At 35.8% G+C, this 15,727-nt stretch overlaps 4 protein-coding genes, 3 non-coding genes and 1 pseudogene across 7 annotated transcripts; 2 read left to right on the top strand and 6 right to left on the bottom strand.

Moving 5' to 3' along the window:
• Positions 1-2,886: 2,886 nt before the first annotated feature.
• LOC111498784 (40S ribosomal protein S14-2-like) lies at positions 2,887-5,226 on the bottom strand. Its single transcript, XM_023150155.1, has 6 exons — positions 5,064-5,226; positions 4,656-4,775; positions 4,526-4,571; positions 4,323-4,408; positions 3,992-4,121; positions 2,887-3,293 (listed from the first exon to the last, which is right to left on the bottom strand). Exons 1-6 carry the CDS (start codon positions 5,064-5,066, stop codon positions 3,226-3,228), a joined length of 453 nt encoding a protein of 150 aa, XP_023005923.1. The 5' UTR covers positions 5,067-5,226; the 3' UTR covers positions 2,887-3,225.
• A 609-nt stretch (positions 5,227-5,835) lies between these two features.
• On the bottom strand, positions 5,836-7,830 carry LOC111498768 (protein ABHD11). The gene is made up of 5 exons (XM_023150134.1): positions 7,520-7,830; positions 7,158-7,396; positions 6,585-6,697; positions 6,272-6,412; positions 5,836-6,190 (listed from the first exon to the last, which is right to left on the bottom strand). Exons 1-5 carry the CDS (start codon positions 7,767-7,769, stop codon positions 5,941-5,943), a joined length of 993 nt encoding a protein of 330 aa, XP_023005902.1. The 5' UTR covers positions 7,770-7,830; the 3' UTR covers positions 5,836-5,940.
• Positions 7,831-7,968: 138 nt separating this feature from the next.
• On the bottom strand, positions 7,969-8,048 carry TRNAL-UAG. Its single transcript has one exon. It is a non-coding gene; the product is annotated as a tRNA-Leu (tRNA).
• A 79-nt stretch (positions 8,049-8,127) lies between these two features.
• Positions 8,128-8,207, bottom strand: TRNAL-UAG. Its single transcript has one exon. It is a non-coding gene; the product is annotated as a tRNA-Leu (tRNA).
• Positions 8,208-8,288: 81 nt separating this feature from the next.
• On the bottom strand, positions 8,289-8,368 carry TRNAL-UAG. Its single transcript has one exon. It is a non-coding gene; the product is annotated as a tRNA-Leu (tRNA).
• Positions 8,369-9,272: 904 nt separating this feature from the next.
• On the top strand, positions 9,273-10,334 carry LOC111498642. Its single transcript, XM_023149966.1, has one exon. It carries the CDS (start codon positions 9,506-9,508, stop codon positions 10,172-10,174), a length of 669 nt encoding a protein of 222 aa, XP_023005734.1. The 5' UTR covers positions 9,273-9,505; the 3' UTR covers positions 10,175-10,334.
• A 376-nt stretch (positions 10,335-10,710) lies between these two features.
• LOC111498793 lies at positions 10,711-13,875 on the bottom strand (annotated as a pseudogene).
• Positions 13,876-14,687: 812 nt separating this feature from the next.
• LOC111498282 (casparian strip membrane protein 1-like) lies at positions 14,688-15,676 on the top strand. The gene is made up of 3 exons (XM_023149405.1): positions 14,688-15,008; positions 15,126-15,249; positions 15,329-15,676. The coding sequence occupies exons 1-3, from the start codon at positions 14,740-14,742 to the stop codon at positions 15,545-15,547; spliced, it is 612 nt and encodes a 203-aa protein (XP_023005173.1). The 5' UTR covers positions 14,688-14,739; the 3' UTR covers positions 15,548-15,676.
• Positions 15,677-15,727: the final 51 nt, after the last annotated feature.

The raw sequence follows: 15,727 nt of genomic DNA, 5'->3' as shown, positions 1-15,727 counted from the left end.
TTTTTTTTTTTTTTTTTTTTTTTTTTTGAATGTTTTGTATTTTATTGAGATGGGTTATTATGGGATAATTAAGGTTGTAGTGGGAGATGGCTGACCACTCCTTTGTCTTTGATGTTTCTGGTTTAAGAGTTGATCTTCACTCATTTGTCGAACTTTAACTTTAATTATGACATGGAATGAATGATATGAAGTGTTTTCAACTTTAGCAATCAAAAGATTAATCTTGCTAATACTATTTAGGATTAATATTATAATTTTAAAGATGTAAATTTAAATTTAAAAGAAACTTATTCCATGCATAACTCAACTGTGAATTGTCATGATGAATACTATTGGTTAATGAATCATCTTTCATGTATAAAAATTATATTAATGTTACTTTAATTTATGTACGAAAATTAGAACATGTACAAACGCTTATCTAATCTAATATTCGTACATAAACTAAAATATAATCATCATTTTGTGACCATTGTGAAAAGAGAAACTTTGTAATGTATTAACAATTGAAAGGAAATTAAACTTTATAAAGAGATTTGGTGGTCTAACAATTGTGAAAAACTTAGAGATTTGGTAGCTGACAGTTGTGATTCATCAAAGCCTTCAACAAAAATTTTGATCTCTTACTGCCACTCGATGTTTCAGTTGCATAGTTTTGAAAAGGATAACTTGTTTTCATTTGTTTAATCGACAGTATGGTGTTCTGGTTATTGGTTCTTATTGAGATTTTTGCCATTTTTCGTCTAAAGCATCCAAGTAGATTCAGTAACATACTCTCTTGGCTGTGTTTCATATTAAATGATATAGATCTGACAACCATTTCGCATATACGTCCAGACTACAACATGGTGTCAAGTGTTCTCTAATTCAAAATTTCGAGTGGGATAGTACAATTCTGCGCGGTGTTACAAACAAATTTAGAGTTGACATCTTCCATAACAAATTAAACACCAACTTATATAAGGTTGCTTTATTTCAAACGTCTCTACAGAGATTGTACAAAGGATAAAAGCTCAATCAATACCACTAAAATAGGCCAGGGGAAAGGGGGAACAGTAAGATAAACTAAACTTCAAAATACAACTATTTAGATACACATACATAAACAAACACACACACACACATATATATATATATATCAGCAGACGATATTTAAAATGGCCTCACAGCCACTAGTATGAACCTGACCCTCCTCCTTCTGAAAATCACAGACCTTGGATGAAGACATGCAAACCATCTAATTCAATCGGATAGAAGATATATAGAAATAAAGACATGATTCAATCGGATAGAAGATATATAGAAATAAAGACATGATTCAATCGGATAGAAGATATAAAGAAACAAAGACACTCCGAAACATCCATGAAAAATTAGTGGATTATAAAATCAAATAAGTCAGGGGGAAATCATTCTAACGTATACCTTCTTTATTATCAAGAATTAAGTGAGAGGGTAAGCAACTAAAGCCGGTAAAAACAAGACAATCCGGATGTACCAAGAAATATCATCTGTCAAAATTTACCAGATGACAGATAGTTAAAGCATTCGTGGTATCGCTGTTGGGAACTCGATGCCAAATGTTGCATTTACTTGCAATATAAGGTTCAACTATGTCCCATTTGAACATGACCGCGTAAAACAAGATAATCTCGAAAAGGAAACACAGTTTATGAGTATTGGAAACAGGAGCAAACGCAGATGTTCCATTCATTGAAAATCAACTGCAAGTAAATGATTTCAGTTGACAAAGTCGAATGGAAATTAGTATTGGGAACAAACATATCTTCTTCTACACAATAACAATAGAAGAGGATGCGAGTTGTGCCCTTCTTTCGAGCTGCTCTAGATTAAAACTCACGGTTCATTCAGTGTACGTTAAGGAAATAAGGAAAATCAGATGATAGCTCCTCCGAAACAACAATAACACGGAACAAACAAAACAAAATCGTTCAAGAACATGCATAAAACTTACGGTTCAAAGTGAAAAGAGTACGAATCAAAGATGAATGAGAGTTGGAATTTCTTGAATGTTCTTATGCGCAAGCATTGGACAATCTTCTATCTGCTTTCCATTGACATTTCAGCGATTAAAATGAGAAATGAAGAGAACGAATGCTGCCTTAGGATCCCAGCCTCGATATTGTAGCCTTAGGAACAGCCTTCGCTTGGTTTTATAGAGAATTTTCTAGGGTTTCGTTTCAACGAAATTGAACGGTTCGGATCTTTAGCGTCGGATCCCTTATTCGACCCGACTATGCCATTTTTTATTTTTAGAAAAGAACAATGTGAAATATATGACTATTTTTGCCAAATATTTATGACTTTTTTTTTGTGAACCTAAATATGACCCTAAACCAAAAACTTCTTCTATATAATATATATATATTATAATATTTTTTCAGTACAAAAGTGAACATATCTAAATTACAATATTGTATTATTGAATATAGCTGCAAATACCTTCAATGTTTTATTTTTAAATAAGAGCAATTCATAACTGTAATTATATATTAAAGAAGCTTCTTATTTTAAAATATATTATGACCTATTTAAATTATATATAAAAACGATAGAAAATAGATCAAGGACGTAGACAAGAAAACCTTTGTCTCTACGACAAAGAGAAAATACTCCCATCTCCCGTCCTTTCTATTAATAAACCCATATCAATATCTTGATTTGCCGTTCATGTTATGGATGAAGTCCTACTCGAAAAGATTTTGATAAAATTGGAAGAAGTCAGTGACAATGACTTTCATAGATCTTGAATCAAATTGAAAAACCCATAACAAAATAAACCCAATGAAATCTAAATAAGTTGAAATTTCAAGGTTTGAGATGAGGGCAAAAATTCAGGGTCCTAAAATCATAACCTGATAAAAATATGAAAATGATAATCTTCTTGTTCCTGCTTGTTACATACTTGAAAATTATAAGATCATACATCAATCAAAATCACCAAGTATTGATAAAGCAATGAATTGGAGGGAGAAAAAGGATTGAAAATTGACTTGGAGTACTGTGTTTATACGAAACAAGTCATATTGAGATCATCAAATTGATAATGAAAACAGCAAAAAGTGAACTATACTCGTTGTCTTCGAAGGTTTTCCACGAATCAAAATGGGAAAATGTTGAAAGAACCAATGACCAGATCATTAGGGTTGCGAATTTAGAAGACAACCTTCTTCGAGTACTTGACCATTTGGGAGGTTTTTGCAATTACAACCTTCTTCCTCTCCTACCACCCTTTCTTCGAGTACTGTCCGTCGGGATCGGAGTAACGTCCTCTGGAAGGAAAAATGGAATAAATCATATGAACACAATACACAATAATTGATGATGCACGGCAGTTGGTTCAAAAGATAATGAACTTCAAAACTCCATAAGATAATCTACGGTACTTGATGAACATTAAAAGATTTGTTGAAAACTGAAGTTGAACATAATTTCATACACTACTACAACTCTATGCATGATCGTAAGGAATAATAAATGCTAGAATTGTTATGTAGTGGGAATAGGCTTGGGAATATTAAACCTCCAGTACGGAACATCAGATACATTTGGACACAGAGTACCTTGGCAACTAGTAATCAATTAAATTATGATTGGAGAAGTTTTTCCTATAACCCCATTGGCTTATTTAGCTCTCTTGTATCCATTTTAGGTGAAAATAAAGGCACCCATTATAACCAGTCACCGATAGTTTACTTGTTTAGTCATATACTTCTTACATATGTTGCTTTAAAAAATTAAGCCAGGTTTTAAAAACAAAAAAAATGTAGTTATCAAAAACTTGTTTTTGTTTTTGGAATTTGCCTAAGAATTCAAATGTTTATTTAAGAAAAATGAAACCGATAGTAGAGATATGATGAAAAACAAGCACAATTATCAAAAATCAAATAGTTATCATATGAGGCCTAATTGCTTCAAATTCATATAAGAAAAACTAACAACCATGAATAAAGAATGAATATGATCGTACCTATACGACCAACTCTCATGCCTGAACGAGCAAGGGCTCTAAGAGCTGATTGAGCGCCAGGCCCAGGAGTCTTAGTTTTGTTTCCACCGGTTGCTCTGAGTTTTATATGCAAAGCAGTAATACCAAGTTCCTATAGGAAATACTCAGCGATCAGAGAGATAATAAAAAATGTAGTTGCAAATAAGGAAAAACACAATACTACAAGCCAGTTATTTCAAGAGCATGTCACTTCATACAACTGCAGAACTCAAGACAATTACATAGCAGTTTTCCACATTTGGATTAAGAACATTCAGATTAAAATCAACATAAATACAATTAGTGAGCAAACCTTGCATCTTTGAGAAACGTCCTGTGCAGCAAGCATGGCAGCATAAGGCGATGATTCATCTCTATCGGCTTTCACCTTCATACCACCTGAACAAAGAACCAATGAATATGACGATGAAAGTAACCAGTGGAATCACTCAAAACGCAGGACAAAAGCAAGCAATGGCAGATTAATTTTAAGATTCAGCAGAAGAGATTTCGTACCAGTGATACGAACAAGCGTTTCTCGACCAGACAGATCGGTCACATGCTGCAATTCAATCAAAGAACAATCAATCGATTACACAAATAATGAACTAAATACTAAAATGAAAATCATTTAAAGATCACTCACAATAAATGTGTCGTTAAATGAAGCAAAAATGTGGGCGACGCCAAAAACGTGCTCTCCTTCACGAACAGCAGGGCCAAGAGTGACAGTTTCCTCCTTAGGCTCTCTAGTCTTCCTTCTCGACTACATAATACACATCACAAAAGGAGTAACCCATCAGATAACCTTTAAAAGACAGTAGTACTTCAAATTTCGAGTTCAAAAGGCAAACTGGAAGGAACGCCGCTGCCTCGAATTTGTCACGCGAAAACTAAACAGAGGTATACAATTTTTCCTCACTACTTTCCAACATTTTCATTCTATCTAGCTACTATAATCCGCCGGTGACTGAAACTAAAATTTTCGACGATTGGATGCCAAAATCAGAATAGAACAAAAAAAAAAAAAAGGATGAAGAGAATGATGAAATACCATGTTTGACGAGTAAGAATCCGAACTCTGCAAAGGAAAAATAGGGCTTTTCAAGACTTCGCCTGAATCTTCAACCTTCGACGTACTGGAGCTCCAAAGGAAGAGGATGTTTTATTATATAGTTAGGGTTTTTCTGGATGAGGGTGATGGTAAAATAACCTAATCGCCCTTTGAGCTTACCCAAATTATGAATCAACCCCAAATATTTTTATTTTATATTATATTTATATTTAGTTTATTTTCTCTTTAATTTATGAACTCTTTTTTGTTTAGTATACATACACCTTGACCTTAATTAAACATCCCTAAACAAACAATCATAAATTTTTTTTGATTAACTAATAAAGAAAAACTCAAAGAGGACGGACTTGAACTCCTACAAACATCGGGCGATGTATTATCGAGGATGCTAGAACTCCTACAGACACATTTTAAAATCGTGAGACTGACGGCAATACATAATAGACCAAAGTGGATAATAACTGTTAGCGTGAGCTTAAATTGTTACCGTAACCTATACAATATTATATATTTTTTATAAGAACCTTAAAAGAACATTAAAATTACTGAGTATTTTTCATTCATTAAAATTAAACCATAAAAAGTAGAACATAGAAATGATTATGAAAAACAAATTGAAATTTGAGATATCAAGCAACATGGGGAAACACACAGGTGATTGAACAAGACATGAAGAAACTGAAGCAACAGATATCAGATTTCAATTCTTTCAGGTATCAAGTTCCTGTTGTTGAACTTATCTATGTCTAAATGCTCATCAGAATTTGATGATAATTTATGGGGTAGAATTTATGATCTAAATAAATGTTTAGTTTATTTGACAATGAAGAACTAATGACTCTTAAACGGAGTAGTTTCAAAGGGATGAAAATTTTGGAGCAACAATGTCAAGGAGTCCCTTTGGATTATCCACATGAACCCAGTGGCCAGAATTGGGAAGAACATGAACAGAAACTTGTCCTTTAGATTCCTCTAATCCCTTGCTGGAGAGACGTCCAAGTTGCCGAACAACTTCAGGACTCCATCGATCACTATTCTCGGCCCGAACAATAGCGATCTCCATGTCTTTTGGTGGATGCTCCAAGAGAGACCAATATGATGTCTCCCTGATCAAATTCACCACATCAATCAACAACAAATCAAATGGTGACAGTTTCATTCTGATCATCTTTCTAAAGAAGTGATACCTGAAAGAATTGAACATCTGCACAGCTCCTTCAAGATTGAAACTCCATGTCTCATGATCCCCAGATTTCTTCAGATTACTGCCTATCCATTCTGATAATGATCTTGAGAAACCCAGTTCAATCATATGATTAACAAGCCACCTGACCAACAAAAAAACCTTACCATTGAACTACATGAACAAGAGCACTTGAAGGAAATACATCAATGGAGCAAAATATGAAACCTACGGGCATATTTCAATCAGCAGCTAGAGATTGGATGTTGGGCTCAAGGGGAAGAAACAATATACAGAAAGGGATAAAGAAGTTTTACTTCCTCGACGGTACCGACGAAGGTAAACCCTGCAATGTCTTCAAAACTTTCTCGACTTCGCCATCGCTGTTTTCAGGGTCCACATTTCCAGGGATGGAATCAAGCACCCATAGCTGCTCGGCATCAAGGAAGGATGGGAAAATGCAGTTGATTACTTTAATAGTATGAGACAATATCATCATAGCCAATTCCATCATCAGATGCTAAAATCAATCGAAAAATTTCCAAGCATGAATCTATAAGACATATAATCCTTACAGAATTTGGCAAGTGACAAAGAAATATTCTAGTTCAACAGAAAACCAAGCAAACGAATGCAGTTCATTCATATCCACAAACTACGGTCAAGAGCTAATTACATGCATTGTTACTATTTTCTGAGAATTCCTTAACCAAATCACAAACAAATCCCTTTAGTAAGTCCTATTTCTTCATGAATCATATAAAATTTATTGAAATTCATGTAGATTTCAGCTTAGTTCGAAAAATAGACAGCTAGATTGTTCAGTCTCCTGTATGAATCTTCTACCCAATGCAAAAAATCAGGGTTAAAAACAAGATGCTTAAACAGACCTGCTTGGGCAGAGAAGCTGAATCTCCATAATCACCACGATTACAGCTCTGCGCGAACTGAAGCGCGACCTTCCCACCCATGGAATGACCCATAACAACATCCGGCCACGCCCAGCCTTGAGACTCGACTAATTTCGCCAAATCCTTGGCAGCATTAACCATATCATGAGGAGGATCAAAACCTTCCGATTCAGCCGATCTCCCATGGTTCCTTAAATCCACAAGCACCAATCTCCATTCTATTTAACCACAATCAACGCAACCAAACACTCGTCCGTCTAATTAGTCTAGATTTCCCCAAATAATCATAGTATACTCGAAGATTAAAGAGTTTTATTTTTACTTTTTGACGAAAAACATACCGGTTGAAGAGGAATTGGAAAGCCTCGAGAGGAGATTGCGGGAGAAAGACCTCCAGTTTCTTCCCGATCCCAAGAGACCGTGAAGAATGAAAGCGGTGGAATCATAAGGTTTATCCGAGGAAGCACGAACCTCTTCGTAGGCGAGGTTTTGCAGAGATCTCCACGAGCTAACATGGAAGGAGAAACCCGGCGAGTTGAGGATCCGAGAGAGGAAGCAGCCGCCGGATTTGTTTCTGAAAATTCCGACCATTTTCGACCGGAAGAAAAATAAATTTTTCTCTCGATATTAATTTTTGGAATGGGTAAAAAGGGAAATTCATTCAGTGAACGGATACGACAGCGTTGGTTTTATATATTGAAAAATAAAGTAAAAAAATGGACAGCTATCGAATTTGAACCCACGCCCTCTCGTCGAAAATAATTAATAAGTATTAAAAGGAAAACTTATTTGACAGCTGTGGGATTTGAACCCACGCCCTTTCGGACCAGAGCCTAAATCTGGCGCCTTAGACCACTCGGCCAAACTGTCCAGCTGTTCAATGAAAATTAAGAGAAATTATATATTTCTTTAACAAAAAAATTCATAAGTATTTTAAGGAAAACGAACTTGACAGCTGTGGGATTTGAACCCACGCCCTTTCGGACCAGAGCCTAAATCTGGCGCCTTCGACCACTCGGCCAAACTGTCCGACTGGTCAATGAAAATTAAGAGAAATAATATGTTTATTTTAACGAAAAAATTAATAAAGTATTTTAAGGAAAACCAATTTGACAGCTGTGGGATTTGAACCCACGCCCTTTCGGACCAGAGCCTAAATCTGGCGCCTTAGACCACTCGGCCAAACTGTCTGATTGTTTAAAGAATCTTTCAAGAAAGTTTATATTATAAAAAAGAAGAAATCAGAAAATAAAATATGGATATGACACAAAAGACTATATTTATTGTAAAAACTGAATAAGTATGGGATTTGAACCAATCCTTTTCAAATCTAGCACGACCAAATCATTCAATGGCTTAAATCTAGCTGAGTAGACTATCAATTTAACACGTTGGTTATAATTAAAAAATTTAAGTATTAATAATGGTAGAATTTTGAATCTATACCCTCTCAAATAAGAGGTTAAATCGAGTCTTAGATCTTTCGACCAAAATATTTTATTCTTAAGAGGTTAAGAAATAAAATTTTAGAGGGTGCATCGTGTGGTTATATCCAAGAAAACCATATGTCATATTAGTCCATAATTTGAAGGAAAAATTAGTAAGATCCTCTAATAATATTCCACCAATAAAATCTAATTTTAAATGAAAATTTTCTATTTCTACACGTGACTATGTGGTGTCCATCTACTGCTTATCCAGCAAATACAATAAAAATAGCAAACAATTATAATCGTAATTAAACAAATTAATTTGTAATTTATTACTAATTAAAAAATTTATTAAATAATACTTATAAAGTAATATTTGTAAGTTCTATTTAAGAAAAGACATATATGGACATATTTATAAATTTCGAAAAGTTATTAATTTACAAACTAATTTTGAAAAGGATGAAATTTAAATAATGAAAGGACAAAAATTTAATTTCTATTGGTGCACAAAGTTCAACTTCCTTGTCATTTACCTTTTAAAATTTAGGGTGTAATTTGATAATGTTGAAAATTTATGGTGTGATTTGATAATAAATGAAAATGTAGGGATAAAATAGTCCTATTATGGAAGTTTAGGGGTAAAAATTAATTTTATTTTTTTCAGAAAAGTCCAAGTCCAGCAAAGACCTTATAAAGACGGTGGTTTGACATTTGTAGGTTGCAGTACGTCAGAAAAGCACAACGAGGAAACCGACGGGCACCGCCACGTCAGCCTGCCCCCCACCATGTGACGAACTTTCGGTGCAAATTTTCACTTTCCCAATTTTCCTTCTCTTTCTTATTATTCTCCACTTTACCGTCGATCCGCCGCGTTTCCTTTTTGCAAATACACAAATGGACTCTTCGCCCGCCGCCGCTAGTGCCTTTACTCTCCGGCATTCCTCTTCTCCTAGCCATCACTACCTCGATCTCTTCTCTTCCCCGCCGCCGTTATCGCCCTCTGTTGTCGCCAGCTCTGATGAGTTCAACGAATCAGAGGTCTTCTGGACCTCTGATTTCGCGCAATCCAATAACCGTCCGTTTCGCACGAGAAAAATATCTACCGAAGATCGCACCTCGAGTTTCGACCCTCCAAACTCCGGTATCCTCGCTGCCTTATCAGATGATGCCGATTTTAATAGCAAACAGAGAATCGGTACGATTGTCACTCGGGAGACTACAATGGCTATGGCTATATCCTCCTCATCGTCGCGATGGATTCCGAAGCCGATTCAGAGCAGTAAAGAATATTCTCAATCGATGCCGTCTAGGAAGTTTCAGCAATCAGCTCCGATTAACGTGCCGAAGGCGATGAGGAAACAGAGGAATAATGACGAGATTCGTGCGGCGGAGGAGGAGGAGGATGAAGAGATGCTGCCGCCGCATGAGATCGTGGCGAGAGGCGTCGGCGTGATGCCGAACACGACATTTTCAATGCTGGAAGGCGTTGGAAGAACTCTGAAAGGGAGAGATCTTCGTCAAGTCAGAAATGCGGTATGGCACAGAACAGGTTTTGTTGATTGAATTAGGTTTCGTTAATTTTGATTTTGGTTTTGATTTTCGCTTCGACGTTGTTTTGTTTCCACAATCCATTATTTTTGGAGGGATGAAAGTGGAAGGCATTCTGTGTATTCGTTTGGGATGCTTCTTCCCCGTTCGATTATCGATCGATCATCAGTTTTTTTAAATTTTTTCCTCGAACTATGAAATTTCATCAGATTTTTTTTGAGTTTTTGACGTCCTGGTTGCTTGGGGACTGTATATTTGGATTGTTTTGAAGTTCTACGCTTTAATTTTAAGCGGGTTAATATATTTTTATTTTTATATCATTTTAGTATTTTAGTATCCTTTAAATCTCCAACTTGTATTCTATTTAGTTCTGGTGGGCTTAAATGTTTCATGGTAAATTTAGAAAAATTATTTTATAATTATTTTTGTGGCAAGGACATAACAAAACATTATTGTTCTTTCTCTCTTTTTAGAAACTATAAAAGAACCTTAAATTTTGTAGTTATTAGGAGCATACTGATTTTGTAATCTACATCAATTTCGTCACGAGGAATCCAAAAAACAAGCATTGTTCATTCGTTCGGAACTCTCGAACTCATATTAGACACAGAAAAATAAGTCATATACTAAGTTGTGAGTTTTGAATACCACTTACATGATGAGATTGGAAGTTCCTCTTCCCCTGCTCTGTCTTCAACCAACAAACAATGGAAATTCTTCATTTCCATGATAAAAATGCATTGCTTCGATTGCTGTTCATACATGGTTCGATTGGTTCAATTGGTTCGATAATACGCTACGAGTGTGTCAAAAGTTGAAGTTCATAACCGAATGGTTTAGTCTTTAACTGATGCCCGTATTATTTTCACATCATGGATGGGTCTGTATGAAAACAAATCACAATTGTGTTACTTGTACTCACTCCTGATAGTAATATTGTCTCATAACACTTAAAACTAGCAGAAGAACCTTGGCCTTGTTTGGAACTATTCCCACAACTTGGTTAAAATATGTTCCTTATCGAATTACAGCTTCCTCAATGATATAAATTTTGCAATCAAGCTGTAATTCCATCCTTTATATATTACACATGGACTCTTATACAGTAACAAGGATGAGGAACTTTTTATTTATTAGTTTTCAATCAAGTCCTTACTGTCTCAACAAGTTAAAATATTTTTGTTAAAATGAATGATATAAATGAATAAGTTTGAGCAAGTTGTTGAAACAATAAAATATGGTGGCGATCCTAAAGGCTAGCAAAATGACTTCGCAATAGGCTCTTCTGCCCACCATCCCTAGGGACTTAAAATTGTTGAATGATCTCCGCTTAATAGCATAGGTGGAGGAAAGTTTGGGGGTTTTGAACTTCCTAATCTAAAAAATAGGAAACTGTATCTTATATCAGAGCAGAGTTTGAGATTCCTTCATGAACTCTGAGCTATATGGCAGAGGATCATTGTTCACGGGCATCGGATGAACATCAAAATGGTTGGTTCCTCGAAGATATAAAAAACGATGGCGTGGGAAGAAACCCTAGGGGATTTTAGTTTCTTTATGTACTCAGATGGATTAATTTTTACAAACTATTTAACTTTAAGCGGATGGAGTTCCTAGATTGTTGAGTTGAAGATACCAAAACTCTTAACTTGAATCTTAGGAGGCTTAGAATGAAGAGTTTGAAACCTAGCTTCCTTTCCTCTTTCATATTTGCTTTGAATTGTACCATTGAATACCTTATTTCTTTAGACCCTCCGGGGCTGCTACTCATAACTCTCTTACTCACATCCCAATTCTTTTCCAACTATGAATTCCCCTCTATTTATTACTTTTTAAAAATGTTACGTCCTTTATGTGGTCTTTCGAGTTCGGCATGGGCGGAGAGGTAGAAATGCAGTAAAGAAGATTCAAAATACGTTTCTTACAGTGGCCCTTCCCCTAATTTGGAATGTTTGGTGAAGTAGTTCTTTCAAAGACTAAGTGCATTTCTCCTTTTTAAGATTCAACTTGGTCATACAAGCCCTCTTAACCCTTTGCTAATGGAAATCCTTTTATGTAAACTTCTTGGTTGGCAGGTCGACAAGAAGTTCTACTGATCTAGAGACAACGGGGACCCAGTTTTGTATGGTCAAAAGAAAAGGCATACCTATCATTGTTATCAGTTTGTACGCTGCCAAGCCTTTTGATTATTTCCATTCCCCTACAAACTCTTCCAAAGATGGAGTGCTTCCCTGCACATAGAGAAGAACGGATCGAAGAAATATAAGTATTCAATAAGCTCACGCAGCAAGTCCGCTGATTTCACTTCAGGAGTTAAAATAGCTTCAATTAGAAACTCATGAAAAAGCATCCAATGATCCAATCCAAATAGGGAACCATTAGAAAAGCTTAAATATAAGTCCAAAGACCTACAAAATGATCTGGAAACCCACAACTCAGATTTTTCATTTTCAAATGTATATTATTTGTGTTACCTTATCATACACATACATCTAAAACCAGCTAGAATCATGAAATTAGTGTTAAGGATTGTTGGGAGGGAGTCACACATTGGCTAATTAAGGGAATGATCATGATTGATAAGTAACGAATACATCTTCATTGATACGAGGTCTTCTGGGAAAACCAAAAGCAAAGTCATGAGAGCTAACGATCAAAGTAGATAATATATACTATACTATTGCGGAGGTTCGTGATTTCTAACAATTAGTCGGAGAAAATGCATAGTCTTTTGATTCCCCTGTGAGACAACATTCCAACTAAGTTGATGTAGAATCTCAAATACAAAAAAGAAATATGTACAGTTCTTTCTCTTCCTAACTTAATTGAAGCAAGCACTTCTATATCGTTTCCTCTTGGTATGCACATTGATTGACTGTCATAACTTTTGAAAGAGTGCATACCATCTAGGGATGGGCAAGGAGCAAGAGTGATAAAGAATTGGCTTCCATTTGTATCAGGACCAGCATTTGCCATCGATAGAATACCAGCTCCGGTATGCTTCAACTCTGGTTTTATTTCATCCTCAAACTTCTTACTGAAACACATTAACATATCAAAAAACAATTAGAAAATGCATTGCAATTAAGACTCAAGGACCTCGGAATTCAACTCAAGTAGAAATCAGCAAGAGAACCACATTATGAAATGAAGAACAATTTCATAAAACTAAAACTATTGACAGAAAAATGAAACAATACATACCCATAAATAGATTCCCCACCCCGTCCAGTCCCTGTGGGATCTCCACTTTGAACTATAAAATCCTATACAAAATAACCAAAAACAATGTAGTAAAAGACTGCTTTCGCCTGCTAAAGATCAACCTGCAGATAAAAACTGCCTCTAAATCAGGAGAGACGAACCTTAATAATCCGGTGAAATTTGACATTGTCGTAATAACCTCGCCGAGAAAGTTCAATAAAATTTCTACATGTTCTCGGCGCATGTTTGAAGTAAAGCTACGATCAAACATCAACAAAGTAAGATTTTACAAGTTTCATTTTTCACAAAAGAAGAATCGAATTCTATGACTGCCAACTAGAGGGAGTAAAGCTCAATCTTAAAACAAACCGATGGATTGAAGAAACGAGAAGAGAAAGAGTACCTAGACGGTGAAAGAACCCATGGAAGTCTCCAGAGTAACCTCCGGCGGCCCTCCTTCGGCGCTTGCCCACATCGTTGCTACACTGCAAATTACAGAATCTTTCGCGCGAGAGGGGAAGAAGAAGAAATGAAGAGTTTTCCTAATTGGGCTTTAAATGGGCCAGGCTAAATAAAAGCCCGGCCCATTTAATTTGCCTGCCCAACAACAACGGCAGCTTACTCAAATAAAACCAGTTTATATAATTATTTAAATATAATATTAATGTATGGAAAAATATGTTAAAAATTATTTTTATCTCTGTATTACTATTTAATTCTTAAAAATAATTAAAAAAAATAACTAAAAATTAATTAAAAATAGGACAAATGCAAAATATGTATAAATTAAAGCTTAATAACCTAAATTAAGCAAGATTAGTGGCTTCATCAACTACATGATGGAATGAAATATAATTTTTTTTCCCCAAATTTTTATTAAGCATTTGAACGAACTTCCATGTGAGGAGCTGGTTAGTTGTAATATGATTGGATTAGGGAAACTATGTGGTTTAGTTGATTAAAGGGTAATTAGTCTTTGTATATTATCTCTATATAATTTAAATTTCGTCATTAACACCTCTATTTAAATAATTACTCGATATATTCGTTATTTTGCGCTTAAAATATTATTTTAAAATTTTATACAATAACTTATCTAAAATTCTCCACCAACTATTTTATGAAAAAAAAAAATGAAAAAAAAGGCACTTTTAAGTTCAACAAATAAAGAACTTTCTTTGCAACAACTCCCCCAAGTTTCTTCAATTTGCTCAATTATACTCCTCAAATAATTCCTTGAAAATAATTCTACTTTTTTTTTTTGCCAACCAACCCCCTTATCTTTCCATATTTAAAGGGCTGCCCCAAGCTTCCATTTCTCACCATTACACAAACCATCTAACAAATTATCTATTTGATTTCCCAGCTCATTTGATATGAAGAACTCGAACGACTCGACCGTCATCGACGTGCCCCTGACCACTGGCAGCAGCAAAAGCAAAGCAGCTGCTTCCGTCGCTTCCCGGCAAGCAAATGCTGGCGGGATGAAGCGGGGGCTCGGGGTGTTTGACTTTGTTTTGAGACTTGGCGCTTTGGGTGCTGCCTTGGCGGCCGCTGCGACCATGGGAACAAGCGATGAAACTCTCCCTTTCTTTACTCAATTCTTCCAATTTGAAGCTAGCTACGAGGATCTCCCAACTTTTCAGTAAGTGAATAATAACGTAACAATTATGATATTGTTTACCGTAACTTTAATAGAGATGGTATTTTTTATTTATAAATTTATGATTGATCTTCTAAATTAGTTAATGTGGGGATGCAGATTCTTTTTGATAGCGATGGGGATCATCGCGGGCTACATGGCTCTCTCGGTGCCATTCTCCATCGTCTGTATCGTCCGCCCAGCGGCAGTCGGAATTCGCTTGGTCCTCTTCATTCTCGACACCGTAAAACTCCGATCATTCAACTACTTTCTTTTTCCCTCTTCTCTTTCTTCAACGGAATAAACATGATATACATTTGCAGGTGGCTCTGACATTTGCCACGTCAGCCGCTGCGGCAGCCGCCGCCATGGTGTACCTGGCCCACAGCGGCAACTCCAACACCAACTGGCTGGCGATCTGTGACCAGTTCGAAGATTTCTGCCAGAATATTAGCGGCGCGGTGGTCGGCTCCTTCGTTGCTGTTCTTCTCATTATGTTCCTCGTCTTGTTATCCGCTTTCGCTATCCGAAACACTCACTAATCGCCGTCGCCTCCTCCTCCTCCGGCTGCCGGATATTCACCGGTCGAATCTATGTGTTTTTGTTGTAAAATGTTTCCTCTTGAATCGGTTGTAATTTCTTTTCTCATGCTTTGGTTTGATTTTGGAAAATTTGGTTAAATATTACTGTGATTTTTGTGGTTAATTACAATTATGGTTAAT

The sequence above is a fragment of the Cucurbita maxima genome, unplaced genomic scaffold (assembly GCF_002738345.1).
Source record: "Cucurbita maxima cultivar Rimu unplaced genomic scaffold, Cmax_1.0 Cma_Scf00025, whole genome shotgun sequence".
NCBI classification, from domain to species: domain Eukaryota; kingdom Viridiplantae; phylum Streptophyta; class Magnoliopsida; order Cucurbitales; family Cucurbitaceae; genus Cucurbita; species Cucurbita maxima.
The sequence above is the reverse complement of the archived record's forward strand: the minus strand, read 5'-3'. Positions and strand labels throughout refer to the sequence as shown.